This window comes from Plectropomus leopardus, chromosome 5 (assembly GCF_026936395.1).
Source record: "Plectropomus leopardus strain MGB_pleo_1.0 chromosome 5, ASM2693639v1, whole genome shotgun sequence".
Taxonomy (NCBI): Eukaryota; Metazoa; Chordata; class Actinopteri; order Perciformes; family Serranidae; genus Plectropomus; species Plectropomus leopardus.
This window is the reverse complement of record NC_142180.1, coordinates 26,214,101-26,226,313: the sequence shown is the minus strand read 5'-3', so window position 1 is coordinate 26,226,313 and position 12,213 is coordinate 26,214,101. Positions and strand designations below refer to the sequence as shown.

At 38.9% G+C, this 12,213-nt stretch overlaps 2 protein-coding genes across 2 annotated transcripts; both read left to right on the top strand.

The window, feature by feature from the left end:
• Positions 1 to 459: 459 nt before the first annotated feature.
• On the top strand, positions 460 to 4,126 carry ptgfr (prostaglandin F receptor (FP)). Its single transcript, XM_042512421.2, has 2 exons — positions 460 to 1,520; positions 2,948 to 4,126. The coding sequence occupies exons 1-2, from the start codon at positions 726 to 728 to the stop codon at positions 3,260 to 3,262; spliced, it is 1,110 nt and encodes a 369-aa protein (XP_042368355.1). The 5' UTR covers positions 460 to 725; the 3' UTR covers positions 3,263 to 4,126.
• Positions 4,127 to 8,605: 4,479 nt separating this feature from the next.
• On the top strand, positions 8,606 to 12,129 carry btf3l4 (basic transcription factor 3 like 4). The gene is made up of 7 exons (XM_088077838.1): positions 8,606 to 8,712; positions 9,157 to 9,205; positions 10,069 to 10,130; positions 10,664 to 10,777; positions 10,999 to 11,200; positions 11,507 to 11,566; positions 11,785 to 12,129. Exons 3-7 carry the CDS (start codon positions 10,077 to 10,079, stop codon positions 11,829 to 11,831), a joined length of 477 nt encoding a protein of 158 aa, XP_087933964.1. The 5' UTR covers positions 8,606 to 8,712; positions 9,157 to 9,205; positions 10,069 to 10,076; the 3' UTR covers positions 11,832 to 12,129.
• Positions 12,130 to 12,213: the final 84 nt, after the last annotated feature.

Below are 12,213 nucleotides of genomic sequence, written 5' to 3'. Positions count from 1 at the left end.
GAAATGTCCTGCAAACTGCTGGAAATCATTAAGAGGTGCCCAGAAAATTACCTAAAAATTAGTCTATATTTGTTTTTGTTTTTTTTAATGCTAGGAAATTATAGGGACAAATGATCAGAAAACTACATGTATAATTATTTTACACATACATTTAAAATCATGTTACCGTAAAAAAAAGTATTACATGTTTTTTCAATATTTTTTAGGATTTTGCGTGTGATTTTCTCATTGTTTTTTAAATTATTTATTTATTTATTTGTCTTATTATTGGGTCATTTTTGAGGCAATACTTTTTTTGGACTAATTTCTTGCTTATTTTTGGGCCATGTCTTGTTGAGTTGCTCATTGGTTTTTTTCTACCCATGTTTTTGAATAAGGTCAAAGCATTTTGCTCAAGTTTTACAGGTTTAACAAAAGTCCCTGCTTTATGAGAACACAGGATATTTTTTCATATTGAGATTTTTAGTTTTATTTTATCACAGAACACACGAACGTAACGTCACCGCACCCATGCATTATCACACCTAAAGCTGCATATGAGCTGTATAGCAAAATGTTGTTAACCCTTATTTATAAATCTAAACATCTGTTCCAATCCAATGAATCTGAGTTGTTATTGCTGAAATGATTTCTCAGCAGACTAAATTAATAAAAAGACATTTTTTAGCCTTGTTTGATTCCAAATATGTTGCCTTATATCCTCTGCTTTAGATTTCTCTTCCACCATGTCAACCAATGGGAGCTCAGAGACAGGCTGCAGGTCAGAGTTGAGACCCAGCAATAACACGTGCAGCCAGAAGGAACTGTCCGTCACCGCCTCCGTTATCTCCATGACCATGGGCATCTTCTCCAACAGCCTCGCCCTCTTCATCCTTGTAAAATCCTACAACCGCATCCGGATCAAGTACAAGGCGTCCTTCCTGCTGTTTGCCAGCAGCCTGGTGGTCACAGACCTGCTAGGACATCTCGTCAACGGCTCCCTGGTGCTTTTTGTCTACAGCTTCCAAAAGCAATGGGAGACATTTGACCCTCACCGCATCGTGTGCAGTATCTTCGGAGCGTGCATGGTGTTTTTTGGCCTTAGCCCCTTGTTCCTGGGAAGCGCCATGGCGGTAGAGCGCTGCATTGGAGTCACCAGACCTATCTTTCACTCCACAGCTTTAGACTCTCGTCACATGAAAAGGCTGCTGGGACTCACGTGGCTGCTCGCTGCCCTGGTGGCTGTGCTGCCGGTGCTGCTGTGGAGGCCCTATAAGGTTCAGAGCTCCAGGAGCTGGTGCTTCTTCCACATGGAGGAACCCAAAGACTGGTTGGATGTGCTCCTGCCTCTGCTTTTCTCCATGCTGGGGCTGCTGGCCTTGCTGCTCTCCATTGTGTGCAATGCACTGACAAGTTGTGCTCTGCTGCAGGCCAGACTGCGCAGTAAACATCACTGCAGAGGAACGTCCTACCACATAGAGATGATCTGCCAGCTGCTGGCCATCATGTTGGTGTCCTGCGTGTGCTGGGGCCCACTGCTGGTAAGGATTTCTCCTCAGTAGACCTTTAACTCTTTCGAGTTGCAGATTCCCTCCGAACTAAAACCATGACAATATGTTGTAACTTCTTTTTATTTTAAGTTTATGTATTTAAGGTCCAGTGGTCCATACAATGAGCCACTTATATCTACATAGGGAGCAGGTCCTTATCGAAGGCGTCCACCATGTTGCACTACTATGTTTCTACAGCAGCGCAGAATGGAAAAACCAAACACTGACTCTAGATAGGGACATTCACATTTTTGCGTTTTTGCCTCGACCAACAAATAAGCAGATTCTCCTGCAAGCAGCACTGGAAAACACAGGTTTATTACCGTGAAACTGCTTCATTCAGTGTTTTTACCGGTTTAAATCATTGTTTGTTTTGGAGGAAGAGACCTCTGCTGATAATTCGATTCCTGGTAAAAACCTCCTGAATAACTGGATCTTTTTTTATTGAAGAAAATGGGATGGTGATGTACTTGAACTGACAGTTATTAAAAATGCATTTTTTTATTGTTTTATTGAGTATTGTGGTTTCCTAACCCAGAACCTTCCTCCCTCCCCCCACAGGCTTCCTCCACAGGGACTACACTAAAACAAACAGACAGGTGCTGGGCTAGCGATCCATCTGCAGCAACTTTGGATAAATGTGGATTTGTGATATGAAACTGTCTGTGTTGCTTTGTTTTGGAGAGGTAGAAACCTCCGTTGAAATTTCTGCTCCTTGTAAAAAACCTCAGAAATAATGTACACAGAAGGATTTCTAACCATTTCGAGTTAACACTTGGCACAGTGAGGAAGTTTCAGTTGGTTGCAATCTGCAACACTCACAGTTAGTTGCCACTAAATCCTAAGCACTGTTCTTTTAATTGATCTCAGTTTCATTTTGTTCACATTCCCACATACAATCATTTTTCTGATCTTCAAACCACATCTCCTGTTTGCCTCTGTGTCTGATAGATTTTGAACACTGGTAAGTACAAAGTGACAGAGACAGTGAAATGGGGTTTGAAATGAGACAAACCTGGAAGGTTTTATTATCTGTGATGTGTGATGAAAAGATTGTGCAAAAAAGCTGGTTTTTAAGGTTTTACACTGCTGTTTTTCATTTTCAATCTTTCCATCCCTTTCATTCTTCACCATCTGTCTTCAAAAGATGAGTTAGAAATATAATTACCAGCTCTCACACTCTTTTCTGTAATAATTAATCTAACTTATTACTCCAGTAAAGCATTTGCTTATCTTAGGAAAACACTGAGAGCCATGAACTCTGATGTTTCAATCAGTCAAAAAGTTTCAAAGTAAATTAGAGGACATTAATTAAATTAAATAATGCAGTTCATCCCTTATTTGTGTATTGATGTATTATTTATTTAACAGTTGTTGAAGCTTTTCATTAACTGTCTATTCTTTGACCATTGCACCAGATCCGTGTCCTCATGCTGAGCATTAGAGCCAGCAGAGAGCCTGCCTCCTTCAGTCTCCTGATGGTGGTCCGTATGGCCACATGGAACCAGATCCTGGACCCCTGGGTCTACATCCTGCTGAGGAAAGCTGTTCTGAGGAAAATCTTCACTTTGTTCCAAAGCTGCTGGGGTCCCAAGTTTCATAGCTTACACCGCTGGCGGCGTAGCGTTCTCCGCAGCTCGATGGAGACCAGCAACTCAGGCGCCGGCCCGACAAACTGTCGCTACCTCAGTAAATTACCTCCTCCTGACACTGCGGTCAAATCCATCACCTGAACCCTGAAACTGTGCAGATCTTAGTTGGAATACAGACAATTAAAGTTATTATAAATACATTATAAAGTTAGTTTTCAGGTTCTTTTTGGGATTATAAAATGGTCACTGTGAACTGACAGTATTGTCCTTTTTTGTTAAACGTGGGATTTAAGGTGTGTTGGATTTAGTGTCATCCATAGACTGTATATAAAGATGGCTGACATGACAGTTCTCCCAAAATGTAACTTTTCATACTTGATAGCTCCCTGGTGTGTGTCTGCAGTATAGGTCATAAAGTCCGTGTTAAGGAATAGGACATATGCCAAAATAAAAATTAAAAAGTACACGCCAAATACATTTTCCCAAAGATGGTTTTCTGTCACTGAAGGTAGATCTCATCACCTTGTTGTTTAATCAAGTGATCGTTTTTATGATAAGTTTGGTTTTAATGAGTTTAATTTAATTCTACAAAAAGGGGATTTTCTGCCATGATTGACAACTGTGTGTGCCAATCCATGCACTTGCATTCAATGGAGCTACTCGTGTTTGGTCGGACGGGTGTTTTGGCGGGAACTCCCAGCAGATATCGCTACTGCGCGGCTCCAAGTGACTTCACTAACGCAAGATGGCAGCACCTGTATCCCTGATATTATAACTTCATTTATGCATAGTGGGGATAAGCGGAAGTGCATTGTCAATCTTTATATACAGTCTGCGGTGGTATCTAGCAGTGAGGATTACCAACTGAAACCAGCTGAAACTTCTCACGTTGCCAAGCGTGATCTCCTAGTTAGAACTGCTTCAGTGTTCATTGATCTGGAGGTTTTACCGAGAGCTGAATTATGCAGAAAAGCCTCCTCTGCTACAAAAACAAAACAAAACAAAACAAAAATGGACCAGATGATTAAAACAGTAAAAACACTAGCTAGAGCAATTCCACGTTAAAAATCACTGTTTGTCTGAAGGTGTTTGGCTCTTCACAAATAGGCTGTTGACTGTGGAGGCCGACATACAAAAGTGAATGGCTCTATCATGATCCAGAGTTTGGTTTGTCCTTTCTAGGCTACTGTAGAAACATGGCGGTGCAACATGGCAGACCCCATGTACGAGGACTGGATCCCTACGTAGACATAAAGGGCTCATTCTAAGGTAACACAAATGCAACAATTCTTATTTCAAGCTGATTCAACACTAAAGAAAACATACTTATTATCTTATATTCAATTTCTGCCAATATATTCCCATAAAATCCTACACACTGGACCTTTGAGTATGAGGTCTCAACTTTCAGCTCTGTATTACGCGTCAGTTACTCGGAAAAAAATCTAAAATGCTGACAGTGATGAGAAAATATTATAGTCACTGTCTGGTTCAGTTGTTCTATTGGAAAAGTGACCATTGGGACGTGTCCCTGCCGCAGCGGCCGCGAGTTTGAGTCCCGCTTGTGGCCCTTTGCTGCATGTCATCCCCTCTTTCTCTGTCCCTTTCACACTATTGTTCTGTCCTATCCAATAAAGGCAAAACTGCCAAATAAAATAATCTTTAAAAAGGAAAAGTGACCATCTTGATTCTTAATACTGACTCCATTTGGCAGGTCCAGCATGTGCATTTGATACTCTTTGTCTTACTTCAATATTGCTGTTACTGGCTGTAACCCTGGTTAAACCACAGCAAAGCTCTGGGTTTTGGCCTCACCATGAATGGCCAAATCATATGAAATCTCTGGAATATAATGTGAATATATAGTTATTGCAAAAAAATATATATATCTGCAGCAAATTTACAAAGTAACGTAATGAAACTGAGTTCAATCTATGGATATATTTAATATAATGATGCTGTTTAGATATTTGTAGCATAAAGATAATGTAGAATCACCACAGTCTGGTCATCTTCTTATTAGTATGAAAGTTATGTGTTTATTACTGTCAACTGCTGTTTCATTGTTGATTCATCATGACTACTGCATTTCTTTACAGATGGTCATGCAATATTGTTTCCACGCATTGTCATACAACTGCGACAGATGAAATCAGACAGAGCAGGGCCCGTCAATTGGGCATTAGTCTGCTTGTATTAAAGGTAATATGTACATTACTGTAAATATGATGTCCTGCACAAGTGCTTTAGTAGCATATCATCTCTCTCTCTCTCTCATGAAATCGTTTCAGTTTCTTCAGGCTGAACTGTGTAATAAAGGCAAAATGAAAAAACAAATAAAAAATTATTACAGAGGAAACTGAATGCTTATAAAAATGTTTTATGATGGTCGGGGTAATGTGTGTGAGGAGGAAGTTATTCTCCACCAAAAACATTTTAAAAGAAAAAGTCCGTCTCTGCCTCTGTGGAGTCTGAACTGTAGCTCTGGGTTAATTAAAATATGTCATTGTTCAATTATAATTAATTATAGTTATTTAATGTCAATCAATTATAGTAATTATAACTAAGAGGAGGCACATCAGGTCAGGAGGGTAATTTTTTAATATGTAGATATCACCATGAAACTTCCCCAGTTGATTACTTACATAGAGACAATTATTAAAGTATTACAAGTTTTCTGAAATTTTATGTTTAAATATGCAAATGAGCAACTATCTAATAAAATATGCATTTTTGCATACTTTTCCAGAACACTTTCCACTAGTCTGAAAGAAAACACGTTATATAAGCAAAACGGTCAAAAATATGGGTGTCTGGCCTTAACCTCAATCAATTATTATAAGGTTATTAATTTGCCAACTGATCTGAGAGATTACAGCTCCAATTGCTGCTTTGGGAATATAATTTAATTTCAGTTGTAGATGAAAGACTGCTTCCACATACTTGAGAAGCATCCCTCAGTTACAGTACAGTGATTACAAAATTTTAAACTCAATAGGATTTTCCCCAAGAGAGTCAAACATTTAATTAAATGCAATCTGGTAAGTTTATCTGCATGAGATAATGGTGGAAATGTCTTGAGCTCAGCTTCTATTAATGTGTATAAATCTACACCTATGATAGACAAATTATAAAGCAATAATTGTAGTCTCCCTCATAAAAATCCATCATTATTATATTACTGTAATAAATTATTCTTAGAAATTATTATTTTATCATTTACGATGAGTTTTATCATAGAAACCCTACTTCTACTACCTTATAGCTTATAAAATTATTTTTCCAGCAGGTTATTGAATATAATCAAACACTGAAAAATATTTTTTTCAGAGACACAATTCTGGCTCCACATAAGACTGCTGTTTTACTTATTGAGGAATTAACTGCTGCAAGAGTGGTTTAAGAAGATTCTTTGAGGCTTTACTATTTGATTTATTTTGTGAAGCGGCATACTATTACTACTTTTTATAGCGTATATATATATGCATACGAGAGGGAGTGCTGTTGTACTGTGTGCCTTGCGCCTGAATTACAGCCATGATGATATATACAGTACAAAAGTAACTTTACAGAACAAAAGCGCGATCTCGAGTGTGATGCTACTTTCATAAAACAATTCCACAATTGTCATTCATTAGTTAACATCAGAGCCCTTTATGTTTATTGTTTATTCTAGTGCACTACTCAACAGCAATAAGCGACAACAGATTATGATGTTTTTGTTTATATAATGATTTTTTTTCTTTGCTCCGCAGGCAAAAATAGTGCAACCTGAAAGTGACAGCTGTTGCCTAGCAAAACAAACTTTTTCCTGGCTTGCTGGTTTGTATTAGCTTGATCTACATGTTACTGCTGACCAACTGTAACAGCCTGTTGTACACTGTAAGTTTCTCTTGAGTTGAGGAGGCGAGTAGGAAGAAATCTTACCGGCTCTGAGCTGCAGTGTCCGCCGCCTCCAGCTGCCTCACACGGCTGAGGAAACTCTGGCTCCTGCTGCCAGGGACGGGAGAGGACAGGTCAGCCTCAGAGTCCCTGCCGGGCGAGCGACTCTCAAATATCCCCATGCCGGTTTTAAAAGGCTCCTCGTTTCCGCGCCACATCTTCCTAACGTAGCTGAGCACAGTCTCTGAAGCACCATGCGTGGGTTAGCCAGCTAGCTATACTGAGGCAGCTAAGCTAAAAACAACAATGCGGTAACTTATACACAAGTCCACAGAAAAGCTCTCACGGCGGCTTATTGAAGAGCATAGCTACCACCAATGTAGCCGAGCGTCCTGGGTTCGCCTAGCTGAATAACTAACTAATAAAACAATAAAAAAAAGGGATGGTATAACTGCCCCAACAGGAGTGACGGTTCCCCCGCTACTTTTTTCCTGCTGTACGGCAACTCCAAAGGGACAGAAAACAGGTTTCCAGAGCAGCCCGTTACACTACAATCTACAGTAATGTAGACCTCAAGATCAAACCGTTTTATAAAATAAACCTGTGCGATCTGCTGAGTCCCTTTCTACTTTTAAGAGACAAATGAAAACTCAATTGTTCCGAGAACACCTAGGCACTTAACCTGACTCTTCTCCTCTTTGCCCTTTGGGGTAGAGTAAGTCAGATGGTCCAAAACCCAGCACCTAATGATTATCTAGCACTGACAAAGTTGTATCAGAATCAGAATCAGAATCAGAATCAGAAAAAAGATTTATTGCCAGGTATAGTTAACACAATACGAGGAATTTGTTCTGGTGGGTTGGCTGGAAAAAAACAACAACAGATAAAATAGAAGATACAAATGTTGTATGTTGACTGTCATCGTAAGTAGTGATACTGAGATTGTTGAATCTCAGATGCTGAGATCGCTACTGGTTATTTGGTTTAAAAAAATAAATAAATAAATAAAAAAAGGGGGGGGGGGCTGTGCGGCACTTCTTCTGCCACTAGAGGGCAATACCTGTGACCAATCACACCTGAAGCACTTTTTGCACTTACTAAGAGTTTTTTTCCTTAAGTCTAAATTCTTGCTTGTGTTGTACGTCGCTTTGGATAAAAGCGTCTGCTAAATGAAATTGTAGAATTGTAGAAATATACTACAGACACGTTTTAAGTCTTCAGTGGAGCTCATATTTATTTATCATTTAATACCACAAGTGCAGTTTCACTTTCACCCATGCAACTGTGAACATTCTTTGTTTAACTGTTGAGTTTCTCGGCGTTGTAAATACTGTATATATTGTTTGTTTATGTCGTCCTCTGTGCTTATTTCCTTCATCTTCATCCTGCACGTTTTTGTACTTATTTATTTATTAATATAGTTTATTTTGCACAGTTATCTTGCTATTTTGCTATCCCTTTGCTGCTGCAATGTTGGAAATTTCCCCACTGTGGGACTAATAAAGGATTATCTTATCTTATCTTATCTTATCATATTAAGTATGTGTTGTTGTAGTCTACAAACTGTCCTGTAAGCGGCAGCACGAAGCTCAAACCCCTCCAGCTGATCGGAAACGTAGAAGAAGAAAACCCCGTATGGTGCGTGACGTAATCTCTTCCTCATAACCTCCATCTTTCGCCACCGCATGCCTGTGCGGATATCTGATCAGGTTTGGGCAGATACATGTTGACCTGTGTGTGCGGTGCGGTGTGTGTTTGGGGTGCGGGTGTCGGTGTGTGGTCGGAGCGGAGCTGTGGGGCCGAGCCGAGCCGTGACAGGCGGCGTGTTGAGTGTGAAGGCCCGGTGTTGTGTTTTCATCTCTGCAGCTGCTAACCAGGAACACACACAGCAGGCTGACAAGTTGAAGCCAGTTATTATTGCATCAGCGTGGTGTAATTTTAATGTCGCTTAATTTCCTTTTTATTTGGTTTGTCTCGGTGATAAAACATATCTAATGTGTTTTACAGTATGTTTTAAAGACTGATTAGCTCATTGCAGCTCATATTGCTGCATGCTAAGTGATCAGCTTATTAAAATCAGAATCATGTGTAACTTACACCAACAAGTATTTTAACTCTCGTGCACTTTTTATTGCTCTCATGTCTTCACACAGAAAAAGACATAACGGCTAAAACAAGGACAACAAAGCTGGACAAGTAAAGGTAAAGAATAGACAGGATTACTAAGTCAACAAGAATGCGGAGAAAAATAAGTGTGTGTATATAAATAATATAAATTTGTATAAAAAGCAGCATTGACCAAAAATTAAAAAAATAAAAATTAAATGTACCTGTACAAGTCAGGTGTTCTGTAACTTGTAAACAACTGAAAAACAGTACAAATAAATAAATACTGAATGGATATACATGGACTTGATGATAATTAGGGGTGAGGGTAAATATAGATACATAGCATAGTACTGCAATGTCTTGCATAGCAATATTTTATCAATACACAAACACCAAGAATAGAATTTTTTAAATATTATACAAATTATTAATATTGCTAATAAACATTTTTTTTTTTGGAAGCCTACTAGAATAATAAACTCAGTTTCTTTTCCATCCACTAAATGCATAATGCTGCTCAAAACATGATTACGATAATATGAACTGACTGTAACTTTATGTTTATGTTATTAGATAAAACTAATGTTGACAAAGTATATTTTAGGGGACATAATATGCATTTGAAATATGTATAAATATATGTTATTGTAATACTCTGAATACTGCAAAACATTTAAAATCCCTCAAACATTGTAGCTGGACTTAAGTATTGTGACACATAGGATGTGCGTGTTTTCATGTCTATATTCTGTACATATGCAGCGTGTCGGATTTATATTGTCAGTGTGAGATAATATTGTCCCAATATAAATTTGGTGCATTAAAAACTGTAAAATAATAAGTTACAGGGGTTACACGGTCATTGACAGACTGATTTAAATATTCATCAGAGTGATGGCCGTTACACACAACATGTGTTTGTTTTCAACATCATCTTTAATTTTCTCATGTCGTAGGTGAAAACATGAATCAAGAAAAACTGGCAAAACTTCAAGCCCAGGTCCGGATAGGAGGAAAGGTATGTTGACAGCCAGTAGTTGGTTTATTGTTTTGATTGGGAAGGTGTCATTTTAGGTGAGATGGTAGGTGTGTGTCTGTGTGGTTTTATGCTCTCATTATTCAGTTTGTCAAATAAACTGTGCTAAACCAAAACCCTACAATACATCGTGCCATTGTATGTTGAACTTGTTTTTATTTACACATTTTACAGTTTGTTTATAGCATTTACCTAAATTTATTTTTTGAATTTGATATGAACGTGTTGAATTTGCTATAAATGTAGATGTCTGTGTCTACATGTCTACCTCCGCCTTAAAAAATTTGTCCAGTTATGCACCTCTGAATTCCAACAGATTTCAAACAGAATCACTTTGTGAATTGTTTGGTTTATATTTGCGTTGAATTGAGAGCCTTGCATGAAATATTGTAATAAAACAACAAAGGCTTTGTGGCCCCTTGATTTTTCTCTCTGCTGTCACTCATGTAAGTCATAGCAAGCTTCAAGTTGCTGTCATTTAAAAGTCTGACGCAGTACGTCTACTTTTGCTTTAGGGATCTGCACGCAGGAAGAAGAAGGTTGTACACAGAACTGCAACAGCTGATGACAAAAAGCTTCAGAGTTCACTTAAAAAGTTGGCTGTCAACAATATTGCCGGAATTGAGGAGGTAAATTGGTATGGATCTACTGTATGAACCCTGAATGCTATCTTACCTTTATATCAATGTGGTGCATTCTTGTGTGGCTTTGTAAACCAGGCTGCTTTCAGATTTTTCCACACTTGCCTGATTCTGCATACATTTGCCCAGCACAGAGTAACTTCTCAGATCACTACAACAGCAGAGCATCAGCCATACCTGTAAAAACTGGGCGGTTTTTCTCTCCTCAGGTGAACATGATCAAAGATGACGGGACTGTGATCCACTTCAACAACCCCAAAGTTCAGGCCTCTCTGTCCGCCAACACCTTCGCCATCACGGGCCACGCTGAGACCAAGCAGCTGACAGAGATGCTTCCCGGCATCCTCAGTCAGCTGGGAGCAGACAGCCTCAGCAGCCTGCGCAAACTGGCAGAACAGTTCCCTCGGCAAGGTGGGTGTTCATAGACCTCTAAGATCTCCGACCTCTTACACTGAAAAGAGGAATGACAGGAGTTCTTACAAACATGTCAAAATTAACTGATGGAAGACTACAAATTTCACTACTTAGATATCAATTTTGCATTCAGCATGATCCTATACACCAGCTAAGCTTGATTGTAACAAAAGGATAAAAGGCAAGGCATGTTGATTAGTAGTTTGTATTTTGCCTTTTAGTCAAGATTAGTCACTTCCTGTTGAGGAAATACATCTCTGACACCACACTGAAAGAATTTTCTTTTTTTACATTTCATCTCAGCTCTTGACAGCAAGGCTCCAAAGGCAGAGGACATTGAGGAAGAGGATGATGATGTTCCAGGTAGGGTTTTTGTGTCTACACCCATATTTAAACATATCCTCATAATGCTAAGTCTATTATATTATCAAATAAAGACAATCATCTTTGTAGAAGTGGTGTATTGTCTGCTGGGATTCTTGAGAAAAATGATTCAACTGAGTGCATTTGGAGAGCAGTAGAGTAAAAACATTGTGCAAAACACTTTCTAACAGTGTAATAATTCATGTGTTGTTTTGTAGATCTGGTGGAGAACTTCGATGAAGCGTCAAAGAACGAGGCGAACTGACGCACATGAAGTTTATGTGCACTCGGGCTGGACTGCAATGAATTTAAGTCTAGTCATTCAGACATATCAGACACTATCCCCCAAAACCAGAGACTTTTCTATTTTACGATGGCCAACGGATGTCCGAGTCAGACTGGCTTGTGCACTTATTAAAAAAAAAAAAGAGAAATACCCCCTTCTGGTAAACGGTTAAATCCCTTCACCACATTGTCAGTCATGGTCAGGATTAAGTGGTCATTGAAGCTAGTCTTAAGACTTTTTGTTTATGAAATGAAATAAAGGTGATTAACATTTTTTAGATGGTGCTGTGGTCATTGACATATATTGATTTTCAGCTTTGCATGGAAATGTTGCGGGCTGCTGATTGATATTTGATGCAGTA

Excerpts from the sequence above, each read along its gene's own strand:
- ptgfr (XM_042512421.2), top strand. The coding sequence starts at position 726 with ATGTCAACCAATGGGAGCTCAGAGACAGGCTGCAGGTCAGAGTTGAGA. Across the intron at positions 1,521-2,947 it reads TGTGCTGGGGCCCACTGCTG|ATCCGTGTCCTCATGCTGAG; the intron begins GTAAGGATTTCT and ends CCATTGCACCAG.
- btf3l4 (XM_088077838.1), top strand. The coding sequence starts at position 10,077 with ATGAATCAAGAAAAACTGGCAAAACTTCAAGCCCAGGTCCGGATAGGA. Across the intron at positions 10,778-10,998 it reads ATATTGCCGGAATTGAGGAG|GTGAACATGATCAAAGATGA; the intron begins GTAAATTGGTAT and ends TTCTCTCCTCAG. Across the intron at positions 11,201-11,506 it reads AGAACAGTTCCCTCGGCAAG|CTCTTGACAGCAAGGCTCCA; the intron begins GTGGGTGTTCAT and ends ATTTCATCTCAG.